The sequence below is a fragment of the Artibeus jamaicensis genome, unplaced genomic scaffold (assembly GCF_021234435.1).
Source record: "Artibeus jamaicensis isolate MK-2021 breed Jamaican fruit bat unplaced genomic scaffold, CSHL_Jam_final scaffold_833, whole genome shotgun sequence".
NCBI lineage: Eukaryota > Metazoa > Chordata > Mammalia > Chiroptera > Phyllostomidae > Artibeus > Artibeus jamaicensis.
Genome location: NW_026522056.1, coordinates 22270947 through 22291230, shown reverse-complemented (window position 1 = coordinate 22291230; position 20284 = coordinate 22270947). Strand labels below are relative to the sequence as shown.

Genomic DNA, 20284 nt, shown 5'->3' with positions numbered 1-20284 from the left:
GCTCTCTGACTCGTGAGTGAGATGTCCCATCTCACGTGTACTGATAAAACCTAACTCAACACCACGTAAGACATGTAGGTTCTGCCAGAAGCTCCCAGAAGACTCAAAGTTCTCCAAGTTAGTATTTCCCAGAGGGAGAGTTCTAGTCTTTTATAAGACACAGATTTCCTGTCCATAAGAGCTAGGGGCAGGGCCTGTTCTTGTACATATTATGGCAAGGTTATTTTTTAAAAAGTCATTTTGGTGTTTTCCTATCCCTGCTGGGTTGGGATGATGTGGGTCGCAGAGGTGATACTGGGGTCACAGCGTCCAGTACTGAGCCCACTGCCTTTTCAAGGGTCAGGGTATTTCAAACCCTGGAACCCAGTCTTCGACAGCCTTCACTGACAGGTGTTTGTGGATGAGTTGCTTCTGCCTATCCCGAAAAGGTACGATTTAAAGCATAGATTTATTAGGGTCACATTTTATTTTGAATGGACAAAATCAGAATAATTGTAAATAAATATCCTGTAAGGAGAAGGAGACTTCTTTGTCTTTCAAGGTTCTCTCATGATGCGGGCCTGAAAAACAGGGCACTTCTTATAGCACCATTGAGTTCCGCTCATAAAACCATGGAGCATGTCAACAGGTCCGATTGTCTTAGAGCTGCTTCTCGGCTCCCGGGTGCCAGGACCTGAGTGAGAGGAGCAGCAAGCAGAAGTAAATCCTCTGGGCACACCCAGTGCCCTTCCAGGGAGGGCCCACGATAACTGGGTGCGAAGTTGCCCTGACAGTCTGCTGAGTATTTCCCCCCTGAATTGAGGGTTGTCAGAGAAGATTGATTATTATTATTTTAAATCAAGAGTCCACTCTGAGAATGAGGAATAGCAAAGATATGTATTGGAGGTCTAGCAACGTAATAGTCATAGAAGACAGTGATGTACGGACCATGTAGAAATCATCAGCTCTGGTGTCTGGCTTCTTTCACTCAGCAGCACACTTCCGAGGTACATCTGTGTCGTAGGTATCGGTAACTTGTTTAAAAGTCCGCTGTGGATGGATTGGTGACTGCTAGTCCATCGTATGGCTCTCCCTCAGTTTATGCATTCACTCCCGTCTGGGTGGACACTGAGGTCTCCATTTTGGGTCACCATGAATAAAGGCACTGTGAACACCCGTGTGTAGAACAGCGGGCTCCCACAGGAAGTGTTTGTATAGCTTCACAAGAAAGTGACAAACCGATTTCCCGAGCAGCTGTCTGATCACGCAGCCCCCCCAGGGGAGCATGAGAATTCTGATGGCAGCACAGCTCTGGCCTCTGGCTCCCGTCCCGGCCACCAGCGGACTTGGCGGTCTTCCCTCGTACACACCCACAACCGTTCTCCCCATGTGACTTGTGAATTCTGCATTCTGAATCCAGCAAGTCTGACTCAGGCCTAACCACTGTCTTTGTCAGCACGGAGGACCCTTCTTGAAGGAAAACCTGACTCTGCCTGAAAGAGGCGTCAGCATCTCTTGGAGGGTGAGGGTGGGAGAGACCAGGACTCGGCAGGAGGCAACAACAAGCTTCTTTTGTTGCCGTCTTGATCCCAACAGGCCTCCAAAGACTCGTAAGTTACTAACTTTCACAGTGTGGGTTGTCTCATGAAGCCTATGAATATTCAAACAACAATTTTTTCATTGCAAATGAGAAAAAGTCGGTATGCAAAAGAACTATTCCTCAGTTAAGTCCATTAATTCAAATTCAGTAAATTTGAAAATAATTTTTACCAATCTTTTTCTCTTTAAGGTCATACAGGAAATTGACTTTTATCTGAAAAATGCCTTAACCCATTTAACACTGGCTAGTTATTTTTTCCATTTTGCAGTTGTAACCTACCCATCAGACCACCTGTTCAGTTGACACATGTCTTCTTTGACATTCTGTGGAAATTTTAGTCAAGACAAATTCTGGTTTGCTGCAAGACACCCAGAGCAGGGTGCCAGAGGAGTTTGGTCCTAAGTCTTCATTTTCCCCATGTTTAGATCGACAGCATCTCTTTTTCTTCTTTTTAAAAAATTTACTTAGAGAAATAGGAAGGGAGGGAGAGAAGTATTGATGTGTGAGACATACATCAGTTTGGTTGCCTCTTGCATTGCCCCCAACTGGTGACCTGGCCTGTGACCCAGGCATGTGCCCTGACAGGGACTCAAACTTGCAACCCCTTGGTTCACAGGTCATCATTCAATCCACTGAGCCACATCAGCCAGGGCAGATGGAGCGTCTCTAAAACTGGATCTCAGAGCACACATTTTCCATATTCCTCCGGATGCACATGGCAGCGTTGAGCTGTTGGCGGGACACACAGAATGTGAGGGTCTGAGATGGCAGCAGAAGTTTGCTCCAGGGCAAAGCATTTCCCGGAAGGACAATCTTCATCCAGGGTGTGGCAGCTGGAGTTTTTGTGATTCTATAGGGTATGTTAATCCAGCAAGAAGAAAAATCACCTGGCCAATTTTCAAGTGAATCAAGAGCTGACTCACAAGGCATCTGCCAAGTGTTACTCAGTCAGGTCGAGATGAGGCTCTTGCTTGCAGGGCTGGTGCGACTCCGAAGGGGGTGGTTGCTCTGCTCCTTCCCTTCCCCCCACTGCCCCGTTCCTGCCATGTCACAGTCCTGTGATTTGGGGAAGGGGGTGCTGTGGGCCTTAGAGAAGGGGCCCTGCTCTTCAGCCTGTTGGAGTTGGGGTTCTGCAAATGAGAAGGGACTGGTGCCATTTCCTGCTTGTAACTGGGAAGAAGCTCCCACAGTGCCTGCCCCCAGCACGGTCGCTGTAGAAAAGGCTGCGTGGGGACTGGGCCTGAGGTATTCCCTCCAGAATGAGCGGGCACCAAGGGTGTCCCACGGGGGTAGTAAGGGCAGTCCCCACAAAGCTGAGCGACGATGCCCTGGACAGGCCACTGAGCAGTGGGTTGGAGCAGCATCTGGAAGTTGGGCCATGCCGACTTACCTAGGCCTGGGGCCTTTGTTGTCTGTTGGAAGTAGGGTATGCCGACTCAGTTCTGTCTGTTAAGCTACTGAGTTTACTTCACCTTCTTTTTTTTTTTTGTCAAATAAATAGGTAGGGTTTAGGAGGCTGGCCAAAAGTTACCAAGGGTAAAGTAAGCGTTCTGGAACTTTCTTTCACTCAGCTTACTCTTATCCCAGCAAAGTGTAGATGTGGGAGGTGTGGAGGGAATTATGATTTTAAATAAACTGTGACTCTGTGTTGTGAAAAATATTTCTTCATCATAGTCACGAAAAGTGACATGAACCCACATTTCAGAATGGAGTCCGAACTGCCATTCCAGAGGAGCCGCCTTGCAAGACCTCGTTCCTTGAATGTTTTGGCTGGGCCAGACCGCTGCACTGGGCTGAAGCCGACATGGTTTTACAGATAATTCTTTGTAAATTTTTAGCAGGAAGGCAGGCATCCTGACAATTATGAACTCGCCATTGGAAGACGGAATCAGTAACCCACCACACAGAGCCCTGGAGTAGCTCTGCTCGTTAGTGCCAGTGGGAATTCTTTCTTCTTTTCGTGTAATTATTCCTTTCTTTTTCTCCTAAAAACCCCTTGCCTCCACCTTGTAACTGGGACACTATTTGGATATCTGCCTGAATCCAGTCCCCAGATTTTAATTATTGATCCCAAGCGAACATTCATTGCCTCTTGTTTAACATAGTTTGCCTGTAAGTTTCATACACTGAAATGGGGGCTGCCCGAGAAACGTAACACCTCCAAGTACAGTGCAGACACCAACTCAGAATCCCCCCAACCCCCTGGATGTGACTTGAAACTACGCTCCTCCCCCATGAAGGTCGTTAGCTTCGGCTTCAGTGACTTGGTGGCACGTTGACCCCAGGGCTTGGACACAGAGCAGATGCGGTCAGCCTGTCTCTGCAGTGGGGTTGCAGCCACCGTCTCAACCATTAAAACAGTGTTAGGATGAGTGACTGTGTGTGCACTTTTGTACACGTACATGTGTATGGGCAGTTTGTACTCCAGGAAGTGAGACTGCGACTTGGGAGGAATTGAGTCGATAGATCTCACCAGATTCTCCTCCACAGGGAGTTAAAGCAGTTGGTACTCCTACCAATGGGAAAGTGGATTCCTCCATACATGTGCCAACAGAACATCACCAAACTTCAGGATTTTTGTCACTCTGATAGATGACAGATGATACCTTAGTTTAATTTGTATTTTGTTATAATGGAGACTAAGCTCTTTACCAGGATGTAAGGGGCACTTGGTACTGTTCTGTAAACTGTCTGTTCATGTCCTGGTCCATTTCTCTATTGAGTTGTTGGTCTTCCTATTTTTAAAGATTTTATTTCTTTATAGAGAGAGGGGAAGAGAGGGGAAAAGAGAGGGAGAGAATCACTGATGTGACAAAAACATCGACCAGTTGCCTCTCATAGGCCTCAACTGGGGGCCAAACCCAAAACCCAGGCATGTGCCCTGACTGGGAATCGAACTGGCAACCTCTTGTTTTGTGTAATGACATCAAATCAACAGGATTACACTGCTCGGTGCAGTCTTTTTATTTCAAATATCTAAGACTTCTTATATAGTTGTGAGATTAGAATGGGCTTGATTTTCTCAACACATTACAAAACAGCAGCTTTAAAAGAGTCTTAAAAATGTTACCCCAGCCACCTTCTATTCCTTGAAAACAGAAATCTCCTATTCCCAATTGGGAGAATTTTATTTAGTTTTCTGACTTATAAGGACTGTCCATTCATTTCAGAAATACTGGAAGAAACTGACAACCGCCAGGGTCATGCTTCCTTCTGTTCTTTTCTGAGGATGTACCGACAAAAAGGGACCACCTCCCAGAGGGGGCCGTCAGCGAACGTCAAAGGTTTGTGTGTCCCCGTGGTACTCGCCCTCCCCCCTCACTTACGCCATGTTTAACATGTATGCGGTGGGAAATGTTTCATTTCAGCAACATCCTGTCCACCGAGCAGAGGGACAGACAGACATCTGGCCACATTGGGGACGGTGATCTCTGCACACTAGTGCCATTCTGGGCTCAGGGTCTTTTTAGGACCTTTGGTGGGGGCGGGCAGGGAAGACAGCCCTGCTTTTCCTGCCGGGTGAGGCACCACTGATGGGCTCCCGCTGCATCTTCTCCGGCCCTTCCGGCTTCGGCTACTGGTGACAGGTGTTTTCACTTCAGTTGGTCACACGACCACGGGAACGACAAAACACACGTGACCGTGTTGGTAATTTTGTTAGAATTTTTATTTGGAAATAAAAATTCGTAATAACAAATATTTATAAAATCATCACGTTACATGCTTCACCTACTTGGAAAAAGTTAGACGGTGTAAAAAATGTAGCTGTCATTTATAAATGGAAGCCTTTTCCTCTGAGCAGAAGAAAGCTCACGAGTAGTGACAGAATGAGCGCGAGGACACGGACGCCCCGCGGCCCCTCACCTCCCTGGGTGAGGGTGGGGGCTTGGGGTCCGGAGCCCGGCCTCCGGGGCTGGGGGCTGGCCCGCAGTTTCCCCGAGCACCAAAGAAGGGAAGACCGGATGGTTTCTAAAGTCCTTTCATTGGACTTAAACGGTCCTTTCATTTCAGAGAACACTATGTAATCACAACAGTATCATTTTCCTTTGACCGTAAACTTCAGCAGAAAATAACATGCTCAAAAATTTTACCACGCAGGGTACTACGGATATTATGGTGGCTCTCACCATCTTTGGGAATCTGCCGTTTCGTGAGTCTCTGATTTGGTTCAGTTGCTTGGAGACAAGCAGCATTGTCCCCGCAGACCAGTACACGGGAAGAAACCGGCCGTCTTTTCCCGTAGTCTGCGGTCCTGCCTTCATCCCACAGGCCGTGCTGAGTCTCCCCCCGGCCCACACCACCCCCTAATCACACAGTGCCCAGCGGGTCGATTTCTGAGTTCTCCCTCCCATTTCCCTGTTGACCACATAGGTTGTATTTTAGCAGGTCCTGATACAATCTCTTCAATTCATGATGCCAGCAGTTTGATGAACAGTTTGAGGTTTGCACGTCACAGCTCTTAGAGTGCCCAGCGGCAAACACAGGGTGCACGGGCCGCCCTGGAGAACCCAACAGTACCGCCTGCGTGTCCTTGAGGAGGGATGCACACAGCCTCCAAACTGGCCACTGAGGCTGCTCTCACTTTCAAGTAAATAGTTTTCAATATTAAACAGGATTTTTGTTTTACGACAAATACATGCTCAGGACAGACATTACAAAACCATATGCTTAGATAAATAATCTAAAAACACAGCTAATGTTTCTCCAAGTACCAATTCTAAAGTTAGGGTCTTCCCACCACGCACATAGTGCCTGAAACTCTAGACCCATCACCCCGTCACCACACATTGTCCTATCATCACCCCTACAGTCGGGCAAAAATCAGAACACACACGTTTATATGAGAGCATATCAATGTCGCTGAAGTTCACTACTCAATGCTTAACTCTCACCCACAATTACTGGAAACTACACGACATAGCATCACTAAAACTTGCCGACGATGAGAGCTGTTAATTTACAATCAGTTCCTTTCATAAGTGTGCCACCACCATTTATTAATTCCTAATTCAGTTCAATCTCAGTGACCTGATTCTGAGTGAGGTAACTTCATAGTAGTTCTGCTGCTATGAAGGTGGCAGGTTGAAAAGTACAACTGTTACAAAGTATAAAGTACAAAGTTTAAAGTACCAGATTGGATTTAAAGGATGGGAAAGTATAGTATCAGTTACACCACTTCCCTCACTTGGCATACAAACTTAAAAAAAAAAAAAGCATTTCTTTAGTGATAAAAATACAGCTCTTTTGTGAGCATAGAAACAATGCACGGAATCTGTTTCTTCGCATGAAAATTAGGGTCGAAGGAAAAGGACTCAAATTCTATCGCCACCTTCCGGTTCACCCGAGTCAGGATGTGCAGGAGCTCGAGCTTGTCTGCGTACTGCTTCAGCATGGCGCAGAGAGACTGGATGAACCAGGACCCGTCCTTGGCATTTCTCCAGGAAAAGTAACCTACAGGGCAAAATACAACCGAAACACCATGAGTATCTGATGATAAATCGCCACATTACCACAAAGCAAAAACAAGCATAAACTCCCAGAGCCATGAAAAGAAAAGACATAAATGACACCTTCAGGTTCAGGGAAATGATGCAGAAGAGGAAAAAAACCCAAAACGAAAACGCGTGTTGTGCAGACACAGCTGCTTTTCACGAGGAAAGAGGGAGCCGCCCGGACAAACTTCCCACCGAACGACTGAGAGCTCTGCCTCCTGGACGTCCCTCCCAAAGGGGAAGAACGGACAAGCGCACAGGCGGGGAAGAAAAGGTCACTCTAAGTGGCACAGCGCTCCATCAGATCCCTGACTTACCCATGAAATAAACTGCTTACGTGTGGCCCCGCGGCGGGGTGCCCTACATCTGTCCCCGTGGCTCCCCAGTGCGGTGTGATAAACACACCGCAGAGCAGAAGCGTCCACAACGGGAAAAGGGCGCACTTACTGCACTTTTTCCCGTCATCCCACTTATGCCCCCTCATGTACTAGTCATATTTATCTTTCTTATTTTCCATATTCCAAAGAATTCCTGGAAAACATGCCTCTTCCCTATTCCAAGCAGTGGGTGACCTCTAAGTTGGCCTATGTTACAATATAGTGTCCTGTCCGGTGTTAAGTTCATGAACGGCACTGTGTGAGCTGCTTTCTTTTATGCGCGTGTTTTCTAGCCAAACTTGGCTAAAAAGCACTTTTTCAGACCATTCTGCAGTTAATGCACCCTAAAATACAGACAAGTTAGCTATTTTTTATGGATATCAAAATCTTTTTTTAAAAGACCTATTTATTTTTAGAGTGAGAGGAAGGGAAGGAGACGGGGTAGCACAGAAACATCAATTGATCAGTTGCCTCTCGTGAGCCCCCAAACTGGGGCAGTGAGCCCACCACGCAGGCATGTGTTCTGCCCAGGAATCACACCAGCGACCTTTTGGTTTGGCTCAACCCACTGAGCCAGACCAGCCAGGGCTGGATGTCAAAATCTCGACAGCCTTTGGAACTGCCTCCGTGTTGCTTAAAATCTGCGCGAGACGCCCACGATTTGCAGCGCTCTGCGTCCTCACCAGGCGCTGTAGAATACGCGTACAGGAAGTCTGCCTCCACCGGAATTTTCTGACATGTCATGTCATCGTCAACGCTGCTGTCGGTCTCGATGCCGCAGTCCAGCTCTGTGCCTCGGCAGGCCTGGCGGGAACAGAGGAGTGCTTATTTCTGAAATGTGTGTACGCATGTAGCTAATTCCTGAGAAGTGTAAAGGCTAGATAAAGGTTGATGTTAATTACATAGAATCTTTTTGATCGAAGTCTAAAATTAAAATTTATTCTCTATCTCCTAGCAGGCAGTTAAATAAAAAAGTAATGACAGTTCAGTAGCTCTGGGGAAAACACCCTCTGGATGATCCATGACCGAGTGAATGAACCCCCGACACATCCTTGTGACCACGCCGCTCAGCGAGGCATCACCTACCTGAACAATGAAAAGCTTGGGCTTTCCGGTCAGGCTCCTGCAGCAATCCCCTCTGAAGAAACGCGTTAAGTCTCGAAGCTCAACGGCTCCATTTGTTCCAAAAATCACGCCTTCCTCCCCATGGCTCAGGAGCACGCAGACGAAACTGCTCCTCTTGCCGTGGTCTTCCTCAGACACTGAAATGTTTACAAGGAAGAAAAACAAAGTCCAACACAACTTCACTCACCAACCTCGCAGATACTATTATATGGGGAAAAGATGAGTAACAAAATTTCTAGTATGGGCATATATTATTTTTATACATTTCCCCCAACTAAGAACTAAGATATCACCTAAGCCAACATGGGGCAGAACGATACACCTCAAACCGTTTTAGAGGGCGGGAGTGAACAATTTTTATCTCAATTATATAAGATGTACAAGGTAGGATTCTGCACAGTGTAGTTCTACCATTCTCAAACTTATTACTATATGTATAATTATAGCTGGATCTTGGACAACAAAGTTGCCCTTGGATAAAACTGGGCAATGAAAGTCATTCTTTTCATTTTTCTCACCACTGCGCATCAATTCCACCATTTCTTCGCGTGTAAGGTCATTTTTGTTCCTGACTTCGTATTTCAAGTTCATGAACGTTTCCCTGAGGTTTGCTGCATCTACATCAGTACCAGACCGACATGCCATTCCTTAAAACAGAATGAATGACTATTAATTGTTGTTTTTGAAAAAAAAAATGAACTGCTCTGAAATGAACTATTTAGTAATTTACACAATCCACAATAAATTTCCTTTCAAATGCTAAGAGAATTCAATTATTCTTATCATAGGGACAGTCTTTTTGCTTTCTTAGCACGTTAGACACCTTACAGTGTAAGCTACATCAGTTTATCACCATGTACGCAAGCCACTGTGTTACAGTCACAAAGATACTACCTTTCACAGATCCTGAGTGAAAAACAGAAACAACTTAAATGCCTCAAGAGTGGTTTGGGTTAAGTAAGTTACAATTCATTGATATAGTGGAACACAGTGTTGCCATTAAAAAAATTTGTAGACAAAATGTTGCCATGGGAAATAGTCCACTTTTTTAAAAAAAAGACTAAAAATTGATAGGCTCCTACTTTTCTTTAAGAAAAAATAATATGTATCTACCGATACACACATCTCACACACTCAGAGTAACTGTATTTCTTTAATTTTTAAGTCCCCACACTTTTAAGATGCATCGCTACTTTCACAATGTCTTTCCAGGAAACACACACGCCCTGCTACCAAGTGATACTGTTCATCAGCATTCTGCTCTGGGTAATCTCCCTTTGTCCTTCCAACCACCATGAGACAGTTATGACCGGCTTCCTTCAGATGCAGGACATGGAGCACAGAGGAGTTCAGGAGCTTTTCGGAGGCAACAAAGCTAATGTCAGACAGCTACCCAGGGGTCTTGGGCTTCCATCACTCCTTGATAGTACCTTCCCATAAATACACACTTTAATTGTACCAGACATTCAGATTAGGAATACACCGTAGAACTTAGTAAATTTAAGGTCCCTAAGTAGGAAAAAAAAAAGTCTCACCCCAACTATTGTGGCTCAGTGGATTGAGCATGGGCTGCGAATGAAAGGGTCGCCGGTTCAATTCCCAGTCAGAGTACGTGCCTGGGTTGCAAGCCAGGACCCCAGTAGAGGCCACATGAAAGGCAACCACACTTTGATGTTTCTCTCCCTTCCTTCCCCCCTCTCTAAAAATACATAAATAAAATCTTTAAAAAAAGGAGGAAATGTCTGTATTTCCAAAATATTATTTCTGAGTAGTGTGAGTATGAGTGATTTTACTTTTTTCTTCGGCTAATCTGTCATGTGTGGAATTTCTATTGTGGGCAGACATTATCTCTGTACGTTTCCCCTGAGGCCTTACTACCGGAAAGGCTGCGGACCCGGAGCTGTGGAACAGGTGACCGGACTCTGGCCCCAGGCTGCGGGCACTCGGCGGCGGCAAGACAGAGAAGGCCAGGCTGCGCAGGCGGCTGTGAAAACCTGCCCTGCGAGTCTAAAGCAGAAGCGAGGCCCCCGCGGGAGCTGCGGCCACACTGCTCGGCTTGGCGTGTCAGAACAGGAGAGTGGAGCGGCGGCTGTCGGTGTAAAGCACGGTTTCAACCGCGGGAAGCTCGACAGAAGACGGAGTCCTAACCAGCATTGCATGGCGGGCCACCTAATGGCTGACAGCGGCCTCTCAGTTTAGACAACACAGGCAGTAAAAACCCAGATTTAGACGTCCACTTCCAAGCTCACTCCCACAGCCCATCTACCACCGGGTCCTGCCCCTCCCCAAGGGGTCCCGCGCCTGCCTGTTTCTACCACCACACTGCTCTCCTAAGTCTGCACCTGCTGCTTCCAGTGTCTTCAAATAAAAACCAATTCTAATATTAGTAACATGCCAATTCAAGAGTTACCAGAGCGTCAACGTAAAGATTAAGAAAGGGAGCAATAGCCAAATGTTCATTCTTATGGTTAATCATGCATTAAAAGTGGATGGTATGTTTGAGGGTGTGGAATGTTACAGAATCATTAAAGTAACAGATATCAAAACTATACGGCAGCACAACAATGCTTGTATTGCATGGAGTGGAATAAGCAGGATACAGCGCTATTTGCCTATTATCAATAAAATTAATCTCTGAAAGAAGCTGTCAAGGAAAAAATATCAAGCAATACACCAGGATGTCAATCAGCTTTTTAAAATCATGAGGGATTTTTTTCCATTCTCTAAAAAAATGCCGAAGGGTTTTACTGGATTCCGATCACACACGGAGACCGAGAAGGGAGAAGGCAGTGAGCCCGAGGCGCACGTCAGGGGAGGGTTGGAGGCAGGAAACAGGGAAAACAGGTTTAAGAGGGTTGGAGGCAAGCTTACAGTACAAGTGCTCGAAATTCAGGGAAGGAGACGAAAATCGAATCCTCGCTTAAGAGGAAGCAGGGTCCAGGAGAGTCCGTCACCTTTGCAGGGAAGAAGAGAAAGTCCACAGGGGCAGGGTGACAGAGGGAGGGAGCATCGCAGAGAGCGGCTCAGCACCGGGTGGGCTCAGTCACCCCGCCGCTGAGGGCGCCTCTGCACAGAACTGCCTGCGGGACTCCGGGCAGGGAGTTTAACCTTTCAGCATCTCGGAGCGGTGACTTTTCAGGGCTGTTAGAAGTGTTAGGTGAGGCATCTTGAAGCGAAGGTTACAGAGAAGTCAGGGAGAGGCCACCCACCACGCAGCCAGGCCGCAGGTTGCGGGAAGAGGAGGTTGTGGGGACAGGGAGGAGGTCGTGAGGACAGGGAGGAGGTGACCGCAGGGTTCACTCGCACCGGGAATCTGCAGGTCCTGCCCCGCCTCCTCCTCCACGGCTCCTCTGTGTCAGGGTTTAACAACATCAACACTGTTTTTTCATGTTACAGCAACTATCGGTGGTGCAAATACTTGGAGCGTTAGGAATTATGTATGATACATACCAGTATTTCTATGAAAGTTCTTGTTATTGATTATGAGGCAGACGCCCATTTCGGGGTAGTCCATTTTGTAACTACAGTCCAAGGATATCCCAGAGTCCACGGATTTGCTGCCATGGATGAGCCTCCTGTTTGGAAATCAAACAACCGTTTACGAAGGTGGGAATGACCAGTGCTGCCATGCTCGTGAATACAGCTCTGCAGCAAACCAGAGCAGTGACCGCTTGTGGGACCTGTTTCACAGGAGGGGGGAGGACCGCCGTGCGGCTAAGCCCCGGCTGGTGGCCCTGCAGACGGTCAGGGCCAAGGGCGAGTGCGTGCCCTCCTGAGCGCAGGCTTCTGCTCACCATCCTTCACGTTCTCCTCTAAATTGTATCAAAATGTCATCACATTTTGATGTGAAACTATGTTTCATAGTTTAAAAATCCCCTGTAACTTTGTGAAATATTTTGTCTTTCAAGGTAAGAGTAAGATCTTAAAAATTACCCTGAAATGATAGGAAACCAACAAAACGCAAATATGTACCAAAGCATAAGATTTAACACAATTCTGAAATTGTTCCTAAAAACCTATGAGTGGAACAAATTAATAGCTTATTAATCCACAGCATCAGTATAGTAAATCATTGAAAAACCTGTCCCAGGTTCACTTATCCCAAAACCTCTGTTATCAAGACCGAAGTCAGTCAACTTTTCCTCAAAAGGGCTGAATACTGAGTATTTTAGGCACAACGCCCGTGACAGTGGCTCCGTTCTGCAGGTGAAAGTAGCCGGGACGATATTTCAACAAATGTGTGAGGCTGTGTTCCACGAAAACTTGACCGAAGTGGAGAGCGGCCTGACCCCTGACCTAGACCCAGCCGAGTCGATGATGGGTCTGCCTGTAGACAAGCATCGCTGTGTACTGTGCTGTACCCCTGCCCTCTGTCTGAGAGTGTTTCACATGACACACGAGTCTCAAACAGTTGGAAAGAGACTAACACAGTAAACCATAAATTAAAGAAGTTGATATATTTACTTCTGAACAAACTATTACATTTAATGAAAGGTGGCGAGGGCTGCATTCGGCAGATATGAAAATTAAGACTCTGAAAGCCGGGTGACTTGTGGAAGGCCATCCAGATCACGGGTCAGAGAACCGAGATTCCCCAGCCCCTCTGGCTGCCTCCTTGGGGGCAGGTGTCCCTCCAAAGGCAGCGACACAGAGCTCAGCAGGGCGGGGCAGGGCCTGATAGACAGCAGAGGCTCCACCAGCCTGGGAACATGACACCTTCTCACAGCAGAACCACAGACGGCCGACTATTTTGGGCTCCCATGCAATTTGCTATTAAATTATGTTCTGTAGGATATGAAAGGGAAGAAAATGGATAAATCCCTTTACGCGGGTTTTAAAAAATACAAACCTTCTAAAATGAGATGGTACTTCAAAGTTTAACTTGTAGGAAAATCCCTTTGCTAAGCTATCACAGCTAAATTCTTATCGGTAATCCGTTAACAGCACTGCTGTTGTTCACTAGTGCAATTAGTCTATACGTCCCGGATGGCCCAGAATAATAATGCTAGGTCTCAGAAATAAAGTTTTACAATTTAAAGCATCATCAGAGACCCTGAATGGATACAAACAGACATAATTTAAGGCTGTTTGAGGTTTGTCTTTTCCCTTTCTCTAGCTGCTGGTCACTGGAAGCATTCGTGTACAGATTATTCCAAACAGAAAGAAGGACAAAGTAAACAGTAAAAGAAAATCTATAACCAGGCAACTCTTCCCCAGACCGAGAACTGCCACTTCATTCCAGTCTTAAAATTCGAGAATGGGGTCAAAACAACACCCCCAACACAACCCTCCCCCGTCCTGCAGGGCAGTCTGGGCCGGCACAGGAACTGCCCCTCCTGTGAGGTCCTCTTGCTTCCAGGACGGGGTTTCTGAGTTTGGGGAGCCTGGGCCAGGCACTGGACGTGTGGTCTTTCCCTGAATCTCACCCACATTCCGTGGGATCGTTGTTTTAAAGGGCAGACTCGGAGGAAACAGGCTAACGGGTGTAAAGCCACACAGCTGTTCAGGTAGCAAGCACTCACTCCTGCTTCCCGCCCCTCCACTCGAGCTGTATCACAACCATCTTCTCGGATTACACAGGGAGGCCCTTTATTAAATACTCACGTTTCTGAGTTTTTAATGGATTTGGAATCCACTGAGTTTTCCGTGTTCTCCATGGGCACTTTTATATACTAGAGTATAAAGAAAATAGAAGTTAGTCCAAACCAGCCCCTGTGAGATCACTGCAGTATATTAATGACTCCAGAGACAATTCCTCCAAATTGATACAGAAGGTGCACATTTTCACGTGAGGCCACCACCCTCCCCGTGTCACCTGTGCCGTTACAGGTTTCTGCGAGCCACGCCCGAGAACGAACCTCTGTAAAGGTACGTGCGGTGCAGCCCTTCTCTCTCTCAGTCTCTTTCTTTCTCAACTAGGAATAATAACAGATTGATAATAAAATGATAGGGGCTACGAAGAAAATAAAACAGTGTAAAGTGAGACCAAGGTGTGAGATGCTTCAGCTACGATGGTTGGGGAAGCTGTTGGAGGTGACATTTACAATGAGATCTAATGACATGAAGGCCACCAACAGTGGCTGTCCTTGCTGGGGGAAGGACAAGCCAGTACCAAGTCCTGAAAGAGTCTGGTGCATTCACGATGCAGAAAGACCCGTTCCGCGAGCGTGTGTAAAGGAGGGAAGGTGAGAAGGGAAATGAAGTAGGAACGGCCAGGCCACACAGGGCCTTAGGGGCCAGGAGGAGCTTTGATTCTATCCCGACTGCACGGAAAAGGGCTCGGACTGTTTGAAGCCGAGGAGAGACCGCATGTTAAAAAACTGTCACTCTGGCTGCGGAGCGGAGAAGCACCAAGTGTGAAAGGCTGGAGCAGAGGCACCCAGGCCAACAAAAAGCCTTCTGGAACAGTGCTGGCAGGTGACCACGGCAGGCCAAACCAGAGATGAACAGCGGACACAGAGGGTTTGGAGGCTGAGCTGGGGGAGAGATGGGGCTGCAGAAATACAGGGCACTCCGGGACTTAGGGGGTTACCATAGGAAGCGGGGCCAGTAAGAGACTAAAGGGGGGGCACTGGGGGGCCTGGGTCGGGTGAACGTGGTCTACAGAGCCTGCAGAAGTGTTTCAAGGAGTGTTCGCTGTTTCCAGTCTTGCTAAGAGGTCAGTTCAAAACAGGACAGAAGACCGTTGACTTAAGGTCATGATATAGTGTGGACTATCAGGGAAAACTGTCCAGGACTTGAAATGGGCAAAAGAAATTAGCAGATATAATTTCCGTGTGGTGCTGGGCACTGTCTACACTTTAGGACTCTCAAGGATTATCTGATTTTATAAGGTGTCCCATCTTTACTTAGAAATGAAATAGTTTTGTTTCAGTAAGGTGGCTGAAATGAAAGAATAAACACCATGAATTCTTTCAGAGTAGGATTTAAAACAGTGTCTTATTATTTATAAGGATTTCTCAGGAACAAATACTGTAATGTATTTTGTTTCTCATTATTAGTCTCTGAATAATACCTACTGCAACAGTATCAGTCAACCTTCATGTACCATTACAGAATTTTATAACGGTAAATGACACCCTCATTGCATCGGACATGAGCACAGTCGCTCCGGGATTGCCACCATCTGCCCTTCCACGTGAGAGCACCAACTGCACACTCTCGGGAGCAGAGCCTTGCTCCTTGCAGAGCTGGTGTTGGGCTCAGCATTACCTCACGCCCATTAGCTAATGTCTGGCTGCACCCAAGTGGTTCTGGGGATGGTGATCTCATCTGAGAAGGATAAAAAATTATCCCCCAGGGGAAAGTTTAAAGCTCTGCATGATGACAGAGTTTAAGTTCTTAGAGCATTTTCATTTGACAAAACATAAATAGGAAAATACAGGATAGGTGTTTTAAACAGATATCCGGGCACAGTAGTGACTTAACACTACTTGTGTTTTATTGTACTGATGTATATGATGATTCCCATCAATTCAGGATGCTGATGACAATACATAAAATTTCTGCACACGTATTAGGTTCCAGAGAAGTTCTAAGCATACAGTTGAAACGAGACGCCAAGCGGAACTTGGGTCTTAGAATCTTCTCCTATTCCCAGATCCCTTTGACACTTAGCCCTGAAGCCACAGCAGTCAGAACTTCAGAACTTAATGCAATAATACATAAAGCAGAATAAATCATCTACAGAGTTGAGGCAGAGGAATAAAAGTTAATTTCTAAAGCTGAAATTGCAAAATGAAGTTATAAAATAGGAAAGTTTTGATTAAAAAAATTACCCCTGGTATTGAAAATGAATAGTTTGAAAGTGTGAGGATGGTAGAGATTTCAAAATGAGACATTAAATCAGCGCAGTCAGTTTGAGAGCGAGTCCTACCCATTCAGCCTGCCCCCCACCAGAGGCTGTTCTGGGTGCCTGGTCCATCCCCTAATCACAAAATGAGGCATCAGAGCTAGCACCGCTCACTTCTGAATCACCTCCACCAATACGAATATCTTTAAAAATTTATGTGATTTACCAAAACGGGTAAAAAAAATCACAATCCACATGTGACTTGAGTGTTGGATACAAAGTGTTATACAGTAACAGTTCCTTTTACTACGGGCTTCTGTGGGCAAAAGGCACTTAAGTGTATTATTTATCTATGCGTTCCTGGTTAGTCCTCCCAACCACGCCCAGTCATGAGGACCCCACTTTAGAGTCCAGTGGACTGAGGCTTTAGTGCCATTCAGCAGCTTTCAGGTGCTGCAGGATCTGTCGGCTCGAGAGGGCAGACTCCCACCTTCTACACAGCTTAGTAATGCACAGGACAGGAGACAAAACCCCGTAACCTGGAAGCTCTAATGAAGCGGAGACAAGGAGCCCTGGCTGGGCGGCCCCGATGGTGAGAGCGTCAGTCTGCACACGAGAAGGCTGTGGGTTCCACCTCCTGTCCAGGCACATTAAATGGGAGGCAACCGATGGGTGATTCTCTCTCACGTCAATGCTCCTCTCTTTCCATTTCTCTCCCCCTTCTTCTCTAAAATCAATACACATACATTCCTTGAGTGAGGAAAAATGACTGCAGAAATAGTCTAAAGTAGGTGTACCCTGATCCATGAAGAAAATAAAACTGATGGTCACGGTGTTTTTAATGCCTCTGGGTAAGTTTCTTTTAAAGGCAAAATGAATTTCTTTGGGGTTTATAAGAAGCACCAAAACTGGACAGTGTCACTGGACCTGATCGAGTCGATCTTTTACTATTTATTTTGTAATGCAGGTGAAAACACACTACTGGCAAATGAAGTGAAATACAAGAAAATTAAGTTCTGTTGTTCCACAGAAACAAAACCCAAAAAGACAGACTGGAGTGCTGGCCACCTTTCAAAGCCGAAAGCCTGGAGCGGGTCTGCCTTCCCCTGGCCTGAGGTCCAGAGATAGAACCTCTGGGAGGACAGAGGAGGAGCGGGAAAGTCTCCGCAGGCCTCAGTTTTCCGTTGGATGGATGGGTGGTGAAGGCTCTGGGCTACCTTTTCTAAAAATCTTATAACCTGTAAGGCCCCTCCCTCCCACTGAGAACCACGGAGACAGTTCAGGTTGATGACCACCTGATTAAATAAATCCTGCCTGCTAGAGAAGGCTCGAAGCTGAGGAAAGTTAGTGTCAGTACTTTACTGAACACCAACTGTGCGCAGAGAACCCAAGTAAACCCCGAGTGTATCCAGTAATGAAAGAGACAAAGATGCTACCCCTACGTGAGACTCACACCAATGCTGGCTGGTTCTCAGAGGTTCCTCTACCCCAGGGCCATGTTTGTATCAGATAATGTTATCTTATCTGTTATCCTACTCCATCTTAAATCAAAAGCTCTGCTGGCGATTGAAAGGCAAGAACAAAATAGGAAGAGAAAATGACATTGCATGGAAATTTACAAAGCCTTGCCACAACACCCCAATTTGCACTTAAACTACCTCAGGAGGGAAGTATATTACTTATACCTCTTCGTGGACCAGCTAGTAAGTGTAGCCCTGGCACTTGACCTCAGGTGATCTGACTTCCCCTCCATTAACATTTATATCCGTTATATGTGTACAAAACATACAAAACAGTATCTAACAGTCTACAAATTCCTCTTTTTCTAGGCCCACAAACACTAGTGCTTCCCATTTTTGAGGCAGAGTTTAAAAAACTATCCAATACTGGACACCAGAACCAATGTAATGCCATTCATGAAAATAAAGACTGCTTTCCAGCATTTGAAGAGGGGTGAAGCAGTAGGAGACTGTGCTAAATTAGGTCTGAAAGCAAAAAGAGCACAGAAGTATTGTAAATGTCTGTATCAGATAAGAAGGCAGTCTTTTAAAATGGCAGGAGGGAAGGGCTTTTTTTTTCTTCAGGATATCGAAAGCAAATCTGATTTGATTAGGTACAGTGTTTCATTTCTCTCTCTCTATTTTTTTTACTGGGAACAGGTTTTATCGCCACACTCCAATAAATTGTTCATTCATTCATTAAAACACATTATATCTTTCAACAGCCTTCTTTTGCAAAAGAGCAAAGCAAAACCAAGGCTCACACATCAGGCTGGGAGAGCAATGATTCAAGCTTCACGGTTTCGTTCTCAGACATCCAGTATGTGCCACACTTTGCTTTGCACCTGTTACTTACTCTCCGGCACTCACACTGCTACAGCAACTCCCTACTTCGCCTCTGACCATTCCATTCTAAACCATACCTTTTCATGACCATTTGCTAAGTAATCCTAAAGCAGCTTTATTTTTTCCGGACAGGGCATATTTATTGAAAAACACATTTTTGTTGTGTGGGCATTCATTTGTGCCAGGACCTGGGTATAGGAAAAGACAATAAGGAGCAAGAGAAGGAGATAAACAGTCCCTCTCGGAATTTGCTGACAGGGTAGTAGGGAAGACAGTATACAAGCAATTGCATAGGATTGACTTTTCCCCCCTTAGGAAATGGCACATATAAAAGCAACATATAACAGGAAAGCTCAGCCCTTAAGTGTTCAATGAGAGCAGAAACATAAGCAGAAGTTCATCAAGCAAATGTGATGTGATGGAGGGAGGGCGGGAGTGCAAGAGCGTTTCGGGACTGAACCGGTGTGGGAAGATCCCCATGGCTGTGCAGAAAGCGAAAAGATGCTGTAACGAAAGATAAGGCAGTGGAGGAGACCTCGGAGCCAACCTGTGCTTGGCTTTGTCAGCCGCATTACGGGACTTGATTTCAAAACAGCTCCTAGGTGACTTTGGCCGTGGATATATAGTCACCGGTAAGAGCCGGAAGGATTCCCGAAGTTAGAAGAGGAATTGGAGTTTAAGGCTTCAAATTACTTCTCTAGAAAACTGAGTGACACAGTCTACGCAAGTCTAAGCCGGAGTCAGAATCCGTAGCAAAGATTAAAATCTTTCAATCGTGGGAGGATCTGGCCGGAGGGCCAGCGCCCCAAGACAGCACGGCACCTGCCTGCTGCCCTCCGGGCGTTTTTCCCGTTGCCGGTCTTCCACTCCACCGTTCCCGATCGAAACCTCAACCCGTGATCCTGGCCACTCTCAACTCCCCCAGCATCCGCTGCCTGCCGCTCCCGGGCCCGGCCTCCCGCGCCGGTCCCCACCGGGCTCCGAGACCCGGATCCAGCCTCCCGCTAATCCGGCCTCAGCGCCCCCTCCTGGCCTCCTGCCCACCCCTCTACCCCCCACCACGGGCCTGGAAGGTCTTGGCTCCACATCTCGATTATCAGTCCGGCCTCCCGTCCCCCAGGTTCGGCATCTCCAGCCGGGTCTCCGCTGTCCGGTCTCCACATCCCCAGCCTGGCCTCCCCCGCGCCCGGCCCCCTCCTCGGCCGGGACTCCCGCTTCGCGGGCTTCAGTGCAAATCCTCGCACCCTTGGTCGTGGCAAAAACAAAGGATCCGCTGCCCGGACCGTGCCCATCTCCTCCGTCACCCCGGAGCAGCTGCAGGCGCAGGCAGGTCCCAGCTCTGGTCGCCGGGCTTGCAAAGATGGAGGGAGCGGGGCCAGAGCTGGAGGCCCCGCGGCGAGAAGGGGCGAGGGCAGTACTCACCGCACAGCAGCCACACAGCAGCCACCGTCTTGCCCAGCGAAGCGCCTCCAGCGTTACTGCAGCCCCGCAGCAGGCAGAGCGGCAATAGCGGCCTGGCCCCGCCCCCTCGGCGCCCGGCACGCCCCGCAGCGTCGACACGTCACCGCGGGCCG

The 20284-nt window shown here is 47.1% G+C and overlaps 1 protein-coding gene and 1 long non-coding RNA gene across 2 annotated transcripts; one reads left to right on the top strand and one right to left on the bottom strand.

Moving 5' to 3' along the window:
* The first annotated feature begins 1451 nt into the window (after positions 1 to 1451).
* Positions 1452 to 10971, top strand: LOC128626623 (uncharacterized). The gene is made up of 3 exons (XR_008390609.1): positions 1452 to 1589; positions 4750 to 4863; positions 10415 to 10971. It is a non-coding gene; the product is annotated as an uncharacterized LOC128626623 (long non-coding RNA).
* Positions 5225 to 20229, bottom strand: CASP3 (caspase 3). Its single transcript, XM_037128936.2, has 7 exons — positions 20133 to 20229; positions 14178 to 14245; positions 12024 to 12148; positions 9092 to 9220; positions 8535 to 8710; positions 8132 to 8252; positions 5225 to 7030 (listed from the first exon to the last, which is right to left on the bottom strand). The coding sequence occupies exons 2-7, from the start codon at positions 14228 to 14230 to the stop codon at positions 6801 to 6803; spliced, it is 834 nt and encodes a 277-aa protein (XP_036984831.2). The 5' UTR covers positions 14231 to 14245; positions 20133 to 20229; the 3' UTR covers positions 5225 to 6800.
* Between the last annotated feature and the right edge of the window lie 55 nt (positions 20230 to 20284).